The sequence below is a fragment of the Solanum pennellii genome, chromosome 1 (genome assembly GCF_001406875.1).
Source record: "Solanum pennellii chromosome 1, SPENNV200".
Taxonomy (NCBI): Eukaryota; Viridiplantae; Streptophyta; class Magnoliopsida; order Solanales; family Solanaceae; genus Solanum; species Solanum pennellii.
In genome coordinates, this window is record NC_028637.1 from 95,285,125 (window position 1) to 95,303,340 (window position 18,216).

The window sequence follows — 18,216 nt, forward strand, 5'->3', positions numbered from 1 at the left end:
AACAAGTTGAAACGAAAGATAACATTATTATTAGTTTGTAAGTTAGTGTCATATATGAATGTTGTTTCCTTTTTCTTTTCTTTTTTTCTAGTGTAAAGCAAGATTGGATGTATTAGATCAAAAAGAAATATAGATAACTAAAAGGAATGAAAGAAAACATGAGTAGGGAGGTGGGTGTTGGTAATGCTAATTGGTAAATGGTAGGCTAGCAAAGGCCAAACATTCACGAGAGGAAGGAAGATAAATAAAAAAGGCAGTTGGCTTATCGCATGTTTGCTTCACGCAAGCAGCTAAATGGGGTTTGCTTCATCGCGTGGCTTTAAAGACTTCATTTAGTGTTTAAAACTCCCCTCCTCTTAGCTTCCTCCACTAAATATATATTTCTACAACAACATAAATTTTAAACTTCAAAAAATTATTTTAAAAATATATAAAATTATTAATACCAACAAATACCACCAACCAAACCCTAGTAATACACAACACATCTTCTTCTTTCTTCTTTCTTTTGTTTTTTATTCTCTACAAAATACTAACAAACCCCTTCACAATTATGTTCCAAAAGTGGTGAATTTGAATTATCATTGAAAATGAGCTCAAATAACCCTAGTAGTAGCACCGGTGGTGTCTCCGCCCCAGGCGGAGGAGTGACTAGTGGAAGTACTAGTAGTGGAGGCGGTGGTGGTGGTGGTGGTGGTGGTGGAGGTGGAGGAGGGCCATGTGGTGCTTGTAAATTTTTGAGAAGAAAGTGTGTTGCCGGTTGCATATTTGCACCTTATTTTGATTCAGAACAAGGTGCAGCACATTTTGCAGCTGTACACAAAGTGTTTGGAGCTAGTAATGTTTCTAAACTTCTCCTTCATATTCCTGTCCACAAAAGGCTTGATGCGGTTCTCACCATTTGTTTTGAAGCTCAAGCAAGACTCCGAGACCCCGTCTACGGTTGCGTTGCTCATATATTTGCTCTTCAACATCAGGTCAGTATGAATACTGTCAACGTATATAACTTAAATTCTATGATTTGATTGATTTTCACTATGCTAGATCATATGAAACTTTTTGTTACTTGAAAAAGACTTATTTGTCCTCACAACTATATAGCTTTTTTTTTTTTTTTGTTGAGTCTGTCTTATCACTAAAGTTGGTAAACTAAAAACACCCTTCTCTTCTTCCGTTACAAATCGTTTTGCTTCTTCTTTTAGATCTTTTTTTCTTTTTTCAACAACTGATTTTATCAATGCCTTCACTCTACTTCCACTTTATGTTTTCATTTCTAGATAAATACAAGGCTTAATCTCATTTGCGTATTCAAGAATCTATATTACTATTTTTTTAACCATTTCTCTCCATGCGTTACAAATATGAAACTCTGAAACGTATTCTTGCAGTTATAATAAAAATAAAAAAATTCTCTCTAGTTTAATGAGAGTCAAGATTACAATAATGATTTTAGAAAACAAACTACTCCATGTGTTTCAATTTGTTTATCTTTTTTAATAAATGTATTGTAACTTCTTCTTTTTTTTTTTGCAATTTTTTCATTGACTTTCTACCGCATGTTTAAGACCTAAGATTAGCATATATTTGGTTTAAAACAACACGATTTACATTTTTTCTTTATTTTCTTAAAATTTATGTCAAGTCATAAATTGAAACGGATGAAGTGTTTTGATTTATTCATTGACAAGATCCATTTTTTTTCAAGATTAGCGAAATGAGACAGCTTTTAAGCATTAGTATTATGTAAGAAATAAAGGTTAGCTTCGTATTAATTGAGGAACATGGTGTTGGATCTGGCATTGGTTGTCAAAAGTAAGTTAAGAAAAGACTTCTTCTTCTTAAGGTTACAATATGAGTATGTTTTAAGATTTTGAGTTGGCATATGTAAATTTGTCTCCAACATTTTTGTGTGGAATAATATAGTATATGTGATTGAAGATAATATATATTGACACTAGTGAATAGTACTAGATCTTGAACAAGATTTTCTTGTACAAAGGGGAAATGGACCATGATGTGTTACATTTAGGGAACAGTTTTAAACTTTGTTGAAATCAAGAAGTTGTTTTGATTGATTCACTTATGATGATGATGTGGGCAATAGTGACTCTACTTTTTTCTCACCATACCTCTTTCAATTTTGCTGTTATTAAGGAAATGGTCGGCATAAAATCTTCTTCTTGTTATTCAAAATTCATAGAAATATATGGAAATATTCTTCTCTATAAAAGAAATGGAATAGCTTTAGTTTTTTTTTTTCTCCTTAAAGTACATTTTGGTTATTTTTAGCACAAGGGACAATGACCACTCTTTTGTTGTTTCTCTAACAAGCATGTTGAAACCGATACTCCTCAACTAGGATAATAATAAATATTTCAAGAAGCTTTTTTTTTAACGTACTACTCTTCTCCGTTTTATATTACTTGATCCATGTTGATTCGATAAATCTGTCAAAGAAAAAGCTTTTACTACAGGTGTATTACTAAGCGTAACTCATGAAAAATCTAAATTTGACTACTACTTCCTCCGTTCAATTTATGTGACACTGGTTGACTCGATAGAAAGAAACGCTAAATGTGACATTATTGTGTAGCATAGATTGAGACTAATTAGGGAGTTGTAAGTTACAAGTATGGCATATTAGCACTACTTGACTTAAGTTTTGATAATCCAAATTTCCAATTAATTAGAATAGTGAATTATGTCTGCTTGTTGATAAACTTGTCATTTTTAAAACATTATTTAACGTTAATTAACATGGTAATATGTTTGGTGTTCACTACATTTAGTTGCTTTTAGAATAAGGGATAATAAGTTTGATCTTATTAAATAGATTAAGCGATTTTTAATTAAAATTTTTGTTCAATAATAGAGATTTAATAAGATTATTGTCTCCGTGTCTGCTGGTTGACTTTGTAGATTTATACATTGAATCATTTCTTTCTTTTAATTTTATAATTTGGAGTATTGGGAAGAGGGAATAATTTCTTGCTTAAATGACTTTTATGCTTTTAGAAAGAACCTAAATCAATTTCTATTCCTTTGAATTTGTCAGTAATGCACCGATCCCCAAGTCCTTGCTTTGAAGTTTGAATTACGTAAAATTTAGTATAAAATTTATAGTAGCAAAGTTATTTTCGATATTTCTTTTGAATATACATTCATTTGAATTGAGAAAAAAAAAATATTCTTTAAATTTATGATGAATTTTTAACTATTTTGTTTTTATTTACACTTTATAATCTTTAAATTTATGAGGGATTTTAACTATTCTATTAATATTAATGCTTTATGTTTATAATCTTTAAATTTATGAGATTGAAAAGAAGAGTATAATTTAAAATGAAGTGTATCATTATCTAATGGGGGTTTAGAGAAATGGCATGAGTATGAAAAATGTGAAGTAAATATGGACCCTTTAGAACCAAGCACCCTTTAATGGTTAAATTTTGGAGGGTAAATAGGAGGTTTGGGTTAAATTTAAAAATGTCAAAATAAGTGAACTTAATAAATAAACGGCTCATTGACTTGCTTAGATGTATTTGGGGCTGAAATAGCTTGGATTGAAATGAGTTAAAAACCGAGTCATGACTCAACGTGATTAATTTTTATTAAGTTTTAAATTTAAAGTTTATTTTCATATATTTATTTGAGTACCTAATACTATAATATGATTATAAAAAATAAATATCAATTCTTTATTTTAAAAAAAATACTTAAAAAATATTTATAGACAATTTCTCTTGGATCAGTTTGAATTATATATAAATTCAGTTCAAAATGAGTTGTACTAAGCGGATTAAAATAAGCCCAGCTAATAAAATTAGAAGTTATTAACTGCACAAACATATATAAAATGAATGGCTCAGGATTTTATTAGTTAATTTTGATACCACTTATAATCCCTCAGCTTACTTTGTGTGCATTCTGGATAATTTATATAACTTCTTGTACAATATTTTCTTTTCCTTTTAACATATATTTTGAATGCTTTGATAACTTTACGAACTTAATAATTCAAATAAATAATTAGTCTTTTAGATCATCTCCATGATTATAAAATGGTTACTTAGACTATATTGTATGCAATACCTTTTCTTTTGATTTGGCTACAAATCTTTTCATTTAATTAAATCCCAACTCTTTGTGAATTGTGAGAGTTCACACATCATGTAAGAATGTATTTTCCAGGTATGGTATATGTTATATATCATGACTCTCTCTCCTTATTCTAAAAACAATGTCACATTTTCGTATTTTGATTTAATTAATTTAATTTTAAACTGTCCCATTACCTTTAATCATGAGTAGTTGGCTTTTATTTTATTTTTTGGAAGGGAATTTGAGGCGTCAGGTTTATAGCCACAGAAATTATATCTAGTGCTTCTGTCTGAATTTATATGACTCGTTTTTTTATTTAATAAGTTTCAAAAAGAATGAGACATTTTTTTATTGGACAAAAAGGTATATTTTTTTAGAAACATTACAAAGTCTTCTCGTATTTCTTAAACTTGGTGTTAGAAGGGAGGGAGTATATTAATTTAGACTATCATAAAATTCCATTAATACCATATTTGTGTGTGACTCAGGTAGCGAATTTACAAGCAGAACTCTCATACTTACAAGCCCACCTAACAACCCTGGAGCTTCCAACACCGCCGCCACTGCCGCCACCGCCACCGCCACCGCCACAACAACCTCAAACAATGCTCCACCAGCCATCACTCACCATAGCAGACTTGCCAACAGCAGGACCTTCATTGCCAGCTGCGTATGACTTATCATCACTTTTTGACCCAATGGTTATTCAACCCTCATGGGCAATGCAGCAGCAGCCACGACCGCCGCCCCCTCTGCCTCTGGACCCGCGCCACTTTGGTGGCGCTAGAGCTCCGATGGACATGTCACCGTCCACCGGAGGTGGAGGCGGGGGCGGCGATCTTCAAGAATTGGCACGTGAACTTCTGCATAGACATGGATCAGCAACAGTGCCATGCACAGAATCATCAGCTTTGCCACCACAGACCAAGTGAGATCCAAAAGTACTGACTTATAATATGTTAAATATTAGTGGTACTTTAAAAAAAAAAAATTAAGAAAAATGAGGGTTATCAATTTTAATTGATCAAAAAAAAAAAAACCTAGGCAAAGTCATGAAAAATCTTTAATTTTACCCTATTTGTAATTTTCTTGATCCTTCTTCTTTTTTGTTTGTTGTACTACTTTTTTTTTTTTGGATTAATACTAATTACATTCAATATTAGTTATAGATCTATAATGCTTAATTACTTTTAATTGCTCCCTTGTGTGTGGTGGTATCTAATTTTGATTACATTCTTGCTTCAATATATATTATCTTTGAAAAATCTCAAATTTATTTCTCAATTTAATCATTGACTATGGACTAAATGACTATGGACTAAAATTTCGATTTTCTATCTAGGGCGAGGATAGAATTTTTTTTAGTTATGTTTTACTTTTTTGATCCGGAGTTATATGACAATATTTTTCATTCTCGTTCTTGACTTTAAGTTCCGTTTTAATATAGAAGGGGACTTCAAATATCCTCCAAAGGTCTTTTTTTTTTTGAATTGGGTGTTGAATCTTTATTTCTTGTCTAATTGGGTTTGTTGATATTTTAATTTATTCACATTTTTATAACTATGAATTTTACGCAATGAATTGATTTGTCTTTTTTTAAGTCGAAGAAGTCATTTATAAGTAACGAGTTTTGTTAGCGAGAGCTATGTATTGGTGTTTAATTGAATTGCTTTACGTACACTCATATAAGATTTTGATATACTTTGTTTTGTTTCCTTGTTAGATTTTTCTATAAAATATTCAGTTAATTTAGACAAAGTTGTATTTATATATCGACTCAGAGTGAATATAAATGAACCAAATTACTATTGAAGTAAACCACACACAAAACTAAACAATAAGAAAAGACATTCAAGATTGAGAAATAGATTTTTTTCCAGTTTTGGGTAATCATAAACGAATTAAATCATTCTTAGGTTACAGATTAAGGAGTAGTTTGAATCTTTTACGTCTCAAAAAGGATACACCACATATACACTCTTCAACCCCTTTTTTAGCTTTCATATTATTCATGTTTCAAGTACAAGCAATCACTCAAACAGTATCAATATGGATTGTGGTGTTGTGGTTGAACTACTTTATCTTTAAGCACTGATTTTCGAATTTAATCGGGACTTCAATACAAATTCTAAATACCTGGTGAAAACCAAGAAAATCAATCAAAGAGTGTTGGCCTAGGACTACGATTTCTTTACTAACGCCATTTTTCTTCCTTTTATTAAAGTAATTTTTATTATCCAGAATAATAATTGATTATAATTTGTTGCAATCTAAGGGTATGTTCGGTAGGAAGGAAAATGTTCTTGTAAGAAAATAAGTGAATTTTTTATTTACTTTTTTTATATTCAGTACGTAAAGTAAAAGTATTATCCTGAATATAATCTAAATGGTGGTAGGAATTTCGAGGGTTGGGAAGATACAATCAATGTAAAATATCACTTGTAGAACTTGTTTTTCCCATGTCCACAAGGAAGTTGTTTTCCTCATTTTTAAGAAACTTATTTTCTTTCTCAACCGAACATGAAAAAATTGGAGGTAACATAGCCTAAGATTGTGATTTGGATTGGTCGAGATAATTTTATTCTCCCTTTATCTTGTTTTTCTGTACACCTTCTAATGGGATTGTTTATTCGAAATTAGCTCATTTGAGTAATGAGAGCTACCAATTGTTTCCATCTGACTTAAACAACAATTTGGTTTTCTGATTAATATTATATCGATTATTGAGATAAAAGCATGATTATTTCTCAAAAAGGCTAACACCTATATCTTTACAAGTAAGGTTCAAACACTTTGGATTTTCACTCTATCGCTAAGCTAACACCTATAACAACTAAGGTTCAAATATTTGGATTTTCACTCTATCGCTAGAACTACACCTCAGTCTCAAATAAGTTGGTTCAACAATATACTAACCATGTTTTTTTTTTCGTTTTTAAGGTTCAACAACAAAAAATAATCTCAAATATCATTAATTAGATTATAAATTAAAAGATCCCTTATTGCTAAGACCAACAGTTTAATTTGTACAACGGGAGACAGAGTATTACGTTGTTCCTTTTTGTTTCACACAATCAGAAAAACAATGCTCCATTCACTTTCTGCCAGTTGAGAGGAAAATAAGCTTCAATTGCTGCAAATATGCTCATTGCCAGTTGTTTAGGAGCGAACATAACAAGTGAAAAAATAGTACTGGCCAACAAACACTTTACTGCATAAGTTAGAGAATAGGTTTAGACATGACAAAAATAGGCAAATAAAAGAAAGGCCTATTTAAGATTCAAACAAACAAACAAGTAAACAAAATGAAGCTGATTGAGGTCTAAGATTCAATCTTCAACGGAAACCTCAAAGATAAGATCTATTTAAGTTTACACTGTCAGTCTAGCTGAAAATGCTGATTGCCTGTACATCACACAATATGCATCTCTAGGTTTCCTTTTCTACTTCCCACCCAGGGGTATGTACTCATTATATCATCCTCTAGGCTTTCGCCTCTGATTTCATATTTTGCGAGTCAAGTTCAGGCTTGACCATAAAGCTTCTAGCCTCGTGTTCAAGAATTTCACTGATAAATAGAGTTACCAAATAAAGAAATCAGCATCAAGGAAGAAGTAAGGACAGAGCAATCTGAGCAGTTCAATATTTTAAGGAAATCAGAAATATGATCAGACCCGTCTGGAGCTTCCGCCTTGGTTATCAAAGTGATTTGATATTTAACTATAGCACAAAGAGAGACAACCAGAAAACATACCTGCTCAAGGATGCAACCTTTGCGTACAGCCACCAAACATTGCAATGCTTTATGAAATGTATCTCCTTCACAAGAATTCTCCACGAGATCAAAGATCCTAATTTTCATACTCTGAATGGCCTTACTAATCCATTTTGGATTATCTCTTCAAGACAGCATCTCCTCAAAGTCTTTGACAGGATTAACGTCTCCAACTTCTTCAACTTCTGTTTTGGCTGAGTATTCCATTCAGTCTATAGCTTTGACATGAGCATCTTTGTCGAACTCTTCTCTTTCCCCATCTGGTCCTGAAGGCCTCACTTTTATTCTTCTTGCTGATTTTTTCAGCTGCGCATTAGTTATATAATAATTGGTTACGCATAAGCCACCATAGTTGGACTATTCTAGAAAGTCCAATTTGAATAAAGGGATGAATTGAAAGTTACCTTTTGGATTATCTTTTAGTTCAAAAGACCTACGGAGTTCCTCTATGATGGAAGAAGTTCAACATCAGGTTATGTTATCTTTCTGAGGGTCTCATCAAGTGGAGGAACAGCAGCATCTGGGTACCTAGACTTCAGGTTAAGATAACGGTAGTAACGCTGGATAGTTGTACAATACTAATTGTTAGAAACTGATAGTGCAAAAGGCAATTATGGAGCAAAATTAGGATTTTTGCGTTATGATTTTTTTACTTCATATTAGGACTCAGAGAATTCATAGATAAGCAGCACTGTTTATAATCTAAAAACCTGAATCTCCAAAGGTTTCTATCACCAGCATCCTGTTACACACATTATTAAGCTGAAGTACCACCTAGGTCCAATTATCAGCATATATTTAATATGAAATGATTAATCAAATCAAGTTATCCACCTAAGCAGCGAAAAGGCTGTCAATACCAACATAACAACAATTATAACTCACCAACAATGTCATCAAGCATTATAACAACTTACTTTTAACCAAATTCGGCGACAGAAAGAAAGTTTGAAATGTTAATGCATCACTTTGCTACGATTAACATGACCAACTGGCAAGAAAATATCTTATATTCAGACAGATCTTTACAAAATTAGTTTAATTATGTTCCTAATGAGTGATCTAAGAGCAAAGGTTAATGTAGTAGTTTCACACTTAATATTTTAACAATATTCTGCATGACGCCATACCTCTAGAACAAGATTAGGTGTAAAGTCAGGTAGTAAAACTTCCTGTTTTCCAGGTAAAATCTGAACCAATTTATCTGCTGCTTTTCATTTGGCTGCATTGATGAAGGCAGATTGCTGAAAGAAGGAAACTGAAACTCCCGAACATCCTCGGCAAAAGGGAAGAATATTGAAGTAAAATGAATCAGGCTGCAAGCAGTGATCAATAAGAATTTCAACAAGCTAAGAGTGGAATATCAACTAAAAATAGAAAACAGAATAATCTAGAGGTGAAAATTTAAACCATACTTACAGAGACATTTGGTGTAAGGAACCCAACAACAACATTACCCTGTCCTTGCCTCCATACACATCTGACAATTGCTACTTTGTTCATTTCCTTCATTGCCCTTGCCAAAGCAGAAAGTGCAAGGATGGCTTTTTTGTTGCCAGGTTCGGCTATGAAGATATTTTAAGATACACCACATAATACATATACACTCTTCAACCCCTTTTTTAGTTTTTATGTTATTCTTGTTTCAAGTACAAGCAATCACTCAAACAGTACCAATATGGGTTCTGGTGCTGTGGTTGAATTACTTCACCTTAATAAGAGGTCTCTGAATTTAGTCGGGACTCTAGTGCAGATTTCAAAAACCGGGTGAAAACAAAGAAAATCAATCAAAGAGTGTTGGCCTAGGACTACGATTTCTTTACTAACGCAATTTTTATTCCTTTTTTAAGTAATTTTTTATCATCCAGAATAATGGTTGATTATAACGTGTTGCAATCTAAGGGTGTGTTTGGTAGGAAGGAAAATGTTTTGTATAAAAATAAGTGAATTTCTCTTCTTTTTTTTTTTTGTGTGTGTATGTTAGGTATGCAAGTCAAAAGTATTATCCTTATATTAAAATATAATCTAAATGGGAAGTGGGAGTGGTGGTAATATTTTGAGGGTTGGAAGATACAAACAATATAAAATATCACTTGTAGAACTTGTTTTTCCCATTTCCACAAGGGACATCGTTGTCCTCATTTTTAAGAAACTTATTTTCTCATCAACATTAGAAAATGGGATGTAACACAGCCTAAGATTGTGATTTGCATTTGTTGAGATAATTTTGTTCTCCCTAATCTTGGTTTTGGTACACCTTCTAATTAATGGGATTGTTTATTGAAATTAGCTCATTTGAGTAATGAGAGCTACCAATTGTATCCATCAATTTAAACAACAATCTGGTTTTCTTGATTGATTTTTTTTTATGAGGGAAACTCGCAGCCGCTACCCTTTTGGGTGCACACAGGGTAAAACCCAGCTCCTATACAATAGCTCGTAAATCACATAGGAGAGGTAACCCACACTAGGCAAGTCTGGTGCGACGAGCTCGACCCATAAGGCAAACCCCTTACTTTCGCTGGCAAGGGATTTCGAATTTCAGACCTCCAACATGGAAGTCCCAAGCTCAAACCATAATATATCAGTTATTCAGATAAAATTATGATTAGTTCTCAAAAAAGCTACACCTATCTTGGATTTTCTCTCTATTGCTAAGATTACACCCAAGTCACAAATAAGTTGGGTTCAACTATATATAAACCTCACTAACCATGTTTTTTTCGTTTTTAAGGTTCAACAACAAAAAAATAAAGAGTTACAACTTATAATGAACCGAAGTAATTAAAATACTACAGAAAATAGTTTCACAATTGAGTACATCCCCAAGGACATAAAGAGCTCTCCTCTTAATTCTGTTAAGCCCTCAACCTCTCACCAAAAATATGAAAAAACATACCTCTGCTTGTTAGCAGCAGTGAGTTGTTATACTTTCCTGGGCAGTATGTTGTATCGACGTACAGCAAGCTGGATGAAGATGCTTGAACCTAAACCTAAACCAAAACTTCTAACTAAACCACTAGGCTCAAAAAGTTTGACATATGTGTTGGTGCATGAAACTATCTTGTGCTTGAATATATGCACACACACATATTTACGAGTATATTCACCAAGTCAGATTGAGAAAAGGGAAGCTCTTGTTTCCAGTTTCATTTGTTTTTCAACCCCCTTTTTCTCTTACTGCGACGTGGGAATAAGCTGCAGTTACTGAAGACGGGTTTTAGCAAATCAGTTTCTTTAGTGTAAAAAGTTTACATACCCACTGATAGGAAACTCCTGGCTAAAGCAAAAAACATCAGTTTAGTAATGTGCAATTTGATGCGTAATCTCTCAGAACAAGCTCCACTTCTCCAACTACCCCAAGTCTCTTGAACCAACGAGCCAATAATTCAGAAGCTTCTCTGCCAAGCACAATACCATCCCTCTCTAAATCCATCAAAACATCAAGTGCCTTGCTCAGTTTATTTTCTGTTTCATAAGCTGTCAGTAGCAACGCAATACACTTGTCATTTGGCTTTATGCCAACTCTTCTCATATTTTCAAATGTAATACAAGTTTCACTCAATTGACCAGCCATAATATAGGCATTCATAAGCAGACCACAAATTGTCGCATCAGGGATTACTCCTGCTAACTGAATTGTGTCAAAAACCCTTTGGGCTCCTTTGCTATCACCACTCATCGAATAGGCTCTCAGAAGTGCTTTATAAACTTCTGGTCCAGCATAGATCTCTTGTTCTTCCATTTCCTTCAGTAAAGCCTCTCCTTGACCAAGCTTTCCAGCTCTAACATAGGCCATGATTATTGACCCAAAGGACCTCTTATCCAATGGTACACCAAGCAATCTCATCTCTTCAAAAGTATCTTCAGCCAGCTTAAGGTTACCAGCCTTGCTATACATGTGAACTAAAGCTGTCAGTGTCACCTGATCACATGTGAAGCCTCTACTCTTCATGGATAAGAACACACTTTCAGCTTCTTTCAGCCGATTCTGCTTTGCATAGCCATGAATTATCTTGGTGTAATCACGAATATTGGCTTCAAATGATTCTGCTAAGAGGGACAATTCAGCTACCTGAGATACAGAAAGTGCACCAAGGAATAGATAAATTGGCTGATTTCCTTGTCTACATTCAAAAAATTGTTGAAAGTTTAGTGGAAAGACTAGTAAGCACATAGTTTACGGGTATCAAGAAAATTCAGAATAATTGTAGCCCTGTTCCTGATTCCTAGCTTTCTAAGTGAACTAGGATCAGAGAAGGATGTGTCTTCAATTGTTCTTAATCAAATTGTGACTCAACAAATGATTTTGCCTGGATCCCAACAATATTGGGGCTAAAGTGGCCACAATTAAATTCACTTGAAGGGTTTAATAATGAAAAGGAGATGGATAACACAATGAAAAGAAGAATCAAATGCTCTTTAAGAATAAACTAGAACTACTACAGAACAATCCACGGATTTAATAATTATCACATGATGGATTTGAAAGATCAGAATTGTTACCACCTTTAAAAGAACAGGGAAAGCCGATTGAGCTTTTTATACCGATGAATTTCTAGGTATAGTCAAACACTGGCTTCAAAGTTCAAATGACTCTCCTGAGAGGGAAGACATATAATAACCAGTTCTAGAAATCTCAGAGGCACATAGCAAGGTTCAAATTAACATATACCATCTAAAAAAAAGTTTTGCAAAAAAATTCCATATTTACAGACCATTAATGAACTAGAAGATCTTCATGGTATTCTAATGCTTCTACTTTCCTGATTGAAAAGGATAACTAGCATGGCAAGCATCTGGCTTGATGCATTCATAATTCTTATCTGAATAAGCTAGTAGTTAGATTGTTGGTATGTCACCCCCTCCAACAAAACCTCCACCATCTCCCCAGATTAAAATTAATGATGTTGTTTATGATTCGCTGTCATGAAGTTTTTACGATTACTAGATAAACAGGAACTATGCACGCCAGACAACAAACACAACCAGCAACATTCAGCTATTCAGTAAACTTGTAAACAAGAGGGACTTTAAATTACGCCTTTAGCAGTCCACTCAGATTTCAAAATTCACTCTACCTAGTAGAAAGATATTCTCCTGTAGATCACTTCCTCTAACAGAACGTAAGGGGATTACACAGACTCCAATCACTAAAGCCATCTGCACTGAGAAGCAGATGAGAAAGTGATTCAACTGAATTGCTTTCTCGGGCTGAATCTTACAAGATGACACTGATCCCATTCTTCTTCTTCTCAAGGCAAAACACAAAGAATAGACTCCATTAGAAAACCTATGGGCAAGTTAAGGTTGAATAGTTCAGAAAACTTGCAAACAAGACCGAAAATCAAGTCATCGCCAGTCCTCTAGAGATCACCCTTCACCCAAAATTTCTAGAAATTTTACTGTACATAACACCTTTCAAGATCAACCCTATATCTGGAATGATTGCTTGAGCCTATCCATATTTTCACTTCTACATTCCTTCCCCACTCTATAAAGGATACGAGACTTTAAGCAACAGGGACTTCTTGTTTACGACTTCTTTGCTGGTAGCTGTTTGGATGTTCACTACAATGATGTTGCAGTTGCACTTAACTTATTTTTATCTTAGAAGTGCAGTAGTGGTAGCAAGAATGTTACAGAGTGGCCTCCAGGGCTTAGTCCAAGTGGCAAAGGTTGAGGGACTTGTGACTTAGGTCACAAGCTTTCCCTGTGCCATGTGAACTAAGCCTGGTATAGAGTGAAGAAGGGCAGAGCGGGGGACCCATTATACATGACTTTTGAAGGCTGAGGTTGGTCCTAAGGATTGACCCTAGACGGATTTCTCAATTAACAAGTAAAGAATGTTACAGTGTGCTCATCCTAACATAAGTGTCATCTCTATAATAGTCATTTGTCTTAAGTTTGCTACAAGTGATTAAAAGATGGCGCTGGAGTTGACACAATTATACCCTCACCTTTATCTTTTCAAGAAAATTTACTAACTTAGAAAGTAGTGGTGCCTTTTTCATCCAATTATAAGGTCCACAAACGTGCCTGAGTTATCCTACTTTTTCACCATCACAATTCTAGAGGACCTTATGTGCCAAGAACGGCACTATTATCCAGTTGTAAGGATTATGGAAATTGTTGATAGGTATTGTCAAGTCGCTAATTCTTTAAGGAATAAAGAAAAGGATTCGAGTAAAGCTTATTTCACAACTTAATAAAATAGTCCTCAAAGGCAATAAACCTTCTGGTAGATAATGTCCAGCCGCTTGTATAAAAGCACAGTCAGCACTCAGCATTAATTAGAAGATGAACAAAAAGTGCCAACAGTAATTTGTATAGAGGAACCATGAGCAGAAGAAGAAAGCCCAAGCATTCTCATGTCATAGGCTATTAGACTCAGAATTCCATTGTTCTAACTAGATCGTAGATGGGTTCAACATGTTTCCTGTTTATCTTTACTATCTTCTGGCAGCTACTCTGCTTTAATTAGGAGATGAACAAAAAGAGACAACAGTTATCTGAATAATGGAACCATGGGCAGAAGAGAAAAGGTCCCAAACATTCACAGGGATTGATCTCAAATCTACACTTAATTATCCAAGTTAAGTAAATAAATAAAATCTCTAATGACTAATCTACTACCTAATGGACGATAACTGTCAAAGAAAACAAATTCATCCATTTTTAATCCAGCATCCTCACTAGTTAACGTTAAACTAATGATATGCTACCAGCTATCTCAAGGAGAATATCCACAAATCAGAAGGCTTAACAAGAGGACACACACATTGTTCGACAAGAAATGGTGTCAAATTCATGTAGGACAAAAGTTTATCCACCATAAAGTGATGTCACTACTACTTCAAGGCATTACGACAAACCTAACGTGCTGCCATAGTGAGACTCCAACTAAACTCCAAAAGGAGGGGAAAGGACAGAGAAAACGTGGGAATAGACTTGAACCCAAAGAAAAGGATATTTAATGGGCTACCAAAAGAACAAGCAAATTAGTATCTAGATAAGGTACGGAAGACAATGAACAAAAGGAAAGATGCATATGATTTGGCAGACTAGATTCGGAACCACCTATGAAGGTTGTTGAAAAGAGAACATCGTCAAGTTAGTAACAGGAGACATATCAACAATTTTTGAGAAGTGAGCACAACATTATGGAGATGGTTCCAAACGGTGGCGTAAACACATAGAGTGAAGGGTGGCCAGTTAAACACTCTTCATCGAAAAATTATATTGTATATACATGTCAAAAATTGCTTACACATATATTAAACCTTAAGCCCCATCAACAAAATTTCTGGTTTCACCGTTGGCTCGAAATGACTACCCTTGAGTGATGTGCCTTCAGGTGAGCGTTAAAAAGGTGAAGACCTTCAGGTGAGCGTTAAAAAGGTGAAGATGGAGGAAAATAGCAAGTAGAAAAATTTTAAACCTTTTCTGTTCGCATCCATCAAATTTAATGAAGGCATTGTGACATTCAGCACAATTCATCTACATTTGAGTTAGGAAGTGGTCAAAGTAATGGTTGTAATTAACAATTTTCCATGGTAGATAGACGATTGAGACAAGAGAACACTAATCCAGCAAACTTTATGCATCAAAACTCATAAAGAATGTGAAACAAAAGCCAGCAGCAAGCAAGACTTTAATGAAGTCAAGAACTATGTGGTAGAGGATGAAAGTGGCATTACCTCCAAATACATGGGATGATTCAAACTGTCCAATTCTTTGAGTACCGCAAGCCAATCAGCTCTGTCAGGCTTCATACTCTTCACCCAGGCCTCTAACAAGAGTGACACACTACCCTTTTCAGGTGAATAGCAAATAATCTGTTGCATTAATGCCTTACATCTATTTATCATCTTTGGTGGAAGCTTCAATATAGCCCTTTGCTGTTCCTCAGTAACATCAGAGCCTATCTTAACCCACCTATACCTAGGTTTATCATTAACTTGGTTTTCAGCACTACCCTTCTGATTAACTGCTACATTACTCACTGCTAGTAAAGGCTTAAACCCCAATTCACGATTCTCAAAACTGGTAACTTTTTGCAAGAAAAAAAAACCCTTTGAAGGATACTGATTGATTCTTCCAATAGTATTGCTTAGTATAGATGTTTGAGTGGAACAACACAAGACACCAGATGCCACAAAACCCATGTCACGAAATCAGATATTAATTCAAGAATTCTGCAACAATAGTGGGTTTTTTTCACAGATTTTTGTGGACTTGGTTAATTCAAGTAATACGCAAGCACAAAGTCAGTAGAAAATTTTAGAAATAATAATTCTGTCAAATTGTCACAACTATCGCGGGGAAGTAGATGACACAGTCATCCATCGATGCGCTAACCAAGAATTTGGCCAAGAATGAGCGGTAGCGTTGCCTGGAAAATAAAATCGGAAGGGCTAAGTGGATAGCATAACTGCTGAATTTTTAGTTTCATTTTATTTTAGAAGGTATAAAATAGAATTCGAATTGTATTATAAAATATTTCGAAACTTCACTTCTTCTTTTTCGTAATAATATTATCAGATCATTAGTTTCTTTTTTTTTCATTTAACACTCCTTCCGTTTTATTTTAGGTGACATTTTTTGCATTTAAAATTCAAATAAGTATATTTTTGACCGTATATTTTTTATAGATCATTTTAATATTTTGAATTATCAATTATTGTAACTTATAATACTCTTTGCATAGTTTACAAATTTATAAATTTCATTTCAAAAAATTTAAAAATTCTATACGCAAATGTCCGATCAAAGTTAAATTGTTTGACTCTCGAAAAATGAAAGTGTCATATAAAATGGGACAGAGGGAATACAATTTTTCAGAACATCACTCAATATATAAACGAAAACATTTCTAGTACAAATATATTAGTATAAGTATTAGGGAAAAAATATTTTATAAATATAAATAATAATGTGTCCATGTAGGCATATATATATACCTTTAAAATACACTGTTAAATTGTTCAAGGGTAAAAAATTCTCCATAAAATTTGATATCGTAACAACAATTTCGGTCAAAGTTGAAGTATTTTTCAGACCCTTTTCCTAAGTATTATATGTGACTTTCAAACATTTTTAATACTATTTAAATTAGTTTACATTGATATCAATGTATTATGATTGTTCAAGAATAATACATATCAAATTTATAGTATCTAATTCAAATTTTATTATAACTATTATTTTTTTTAAATCAATTTTAATATAATTTTTTTAAGAGTTTCATCCCTTCTTTCTCGTAATCATCGCCACTTTCAAACCATTGATTGTTTATATTTAATACATTTTGATACAAACTTAATACTACAATTTTTCAAAATTTCACCTAAATTACATTTCAATATAAAATTATGTAATATATGGTAATAAAAACAAAGTAACACTTAAAGTCGAAATTAATCAAAAAAATATTATTTATGTAAAATTTCCTTAAAATGTTGTTTAGTTAAATATTTTTTTCTTTTGATAAATTATTATTTATAATCTTTGGATTCACAATCACAATCATCATCATCCTACAAGCATTATCGCCAATTGATATAACCACAACTACCAGTCAACACTATTATCATTAGAAACTACTTTCAATTTATTATTTCATTGCCACCAATGCTAATCTCTATTCTCTACAATATTAACCACATTCATGATTGCGATTGTCATTATTATTAATTTTCACCGATAAAAAGCATTATCTACCTTTATCGACACCCAAATAATTACAATCACTCATTATCACTATCGTCAATCATCATCAATTAACAACAACATTGCCTACCACTATTATACCCCAACAACAACAATCAATCTCTACTGTTACCATATGTTATTACTATCAACCTTATAGTACTCACAATTACAATCACTATTATCTTAATTATCAATCATCATCACCAACTATCAAATATCAACATTATAAATAATAACCACCACAATTAGCTCCATTATCATAATTATCATCATCATAATTTGCCACAACTATCGTATAAGACCACCCTTAACCCTTAGATACGATCGCCAATGCAATCTTGAATCATCATCGAGCATTATTATATTCTCTTCGCATTTCAAAAAGAATGTTTCTATTTTTTTTAGTTTGTTTAAAAAAGAACGACTATTTTCCTTTTTTGATAACACTTTAACTTTAACTTTCCACGCATCATGTTTAAGAGTATAATATTAAATGACATTTTAGTACATTTGACATAACTTTAATTTAAAACCACAAAATTAAAAAGTCTTATTTCTTTTTTTAAATTTTGTTTCAAGTTAAACTAGGTCATCTTTTTTAAAACAAAGAGATTACTGACATAATA

At 33.2% G+C, this 18,216-nt stretch overlaps 2 protein-coding genes across 5 annotated transcripts; one reads left to right on the plus strand and one right to left on the minus strand.

The window, feature by feature from the left end:
- The first annotated feature begins 420 nt into the window (after positions 1-420).
- Positions 421-5,140, plus strand: LOC107015490 (LOB domain-containing protein 30). The gene is made up of 2 exons (XM_015215785.2): positions 421-977; positions 4,590-5,140. Exons 1-2 carry the CDS (start codon positions 591-593, stop codon positions 5,031-5,033), a joined length of 831 nt encoding a protein of 276 aa, XP_015071271.1. The 5' UTR covers positions 421-590; the 3' UTR covers positions 5,034-5,140.
- Positions 5,141-7,288: 2,148 nt separating this feature from the next.
- LOC107007727 (pentatricopeptide repeat-containing protein At1g01970) lies at positions 7,289-16,356 on the minus strand. Of its 4 annotated transcripts, none has more exons than XM_027915789.1 (6): positions 15,577-16,356; positions 9,296-11,951; positions 9,007-9,192; positions 8,281-8,404; positions 7,856-8,182; positions 7,289-7,669 (listed from the first exon to the last, which is right to left on the minus strand). In XM_027915789.1, exons 1-2 carry the CDS (start codon positions 16,042-16,044, stop codon positions 11,172-11,174), a joined length of 1,248 nt encoding a protein of 415 aa, XP_027771590.1. In that variant the 5' UTR covers positions 16,045-16,356; the 3' UTR covers positions 7,289-7,669; positions 7,856-8,182; positions 8,281-8,404; positions 9,007-9,192; positions 9,296-11,171. The 4 variants fall into 4 exon arrangements, with proteins under 4 accessions (XP_027771590.1, XP_027771593.1, XP_027771587.1 ...); XM_027915792.1 differs by having other exon boundaries at positions 8,281-8,409; XM_027915786.1 differs by having other exon boundaries at positions 8,281-8,436.
- Between the last annotated feature and the right edge of the window lie 1,860 nt (positions 16,357-18,216).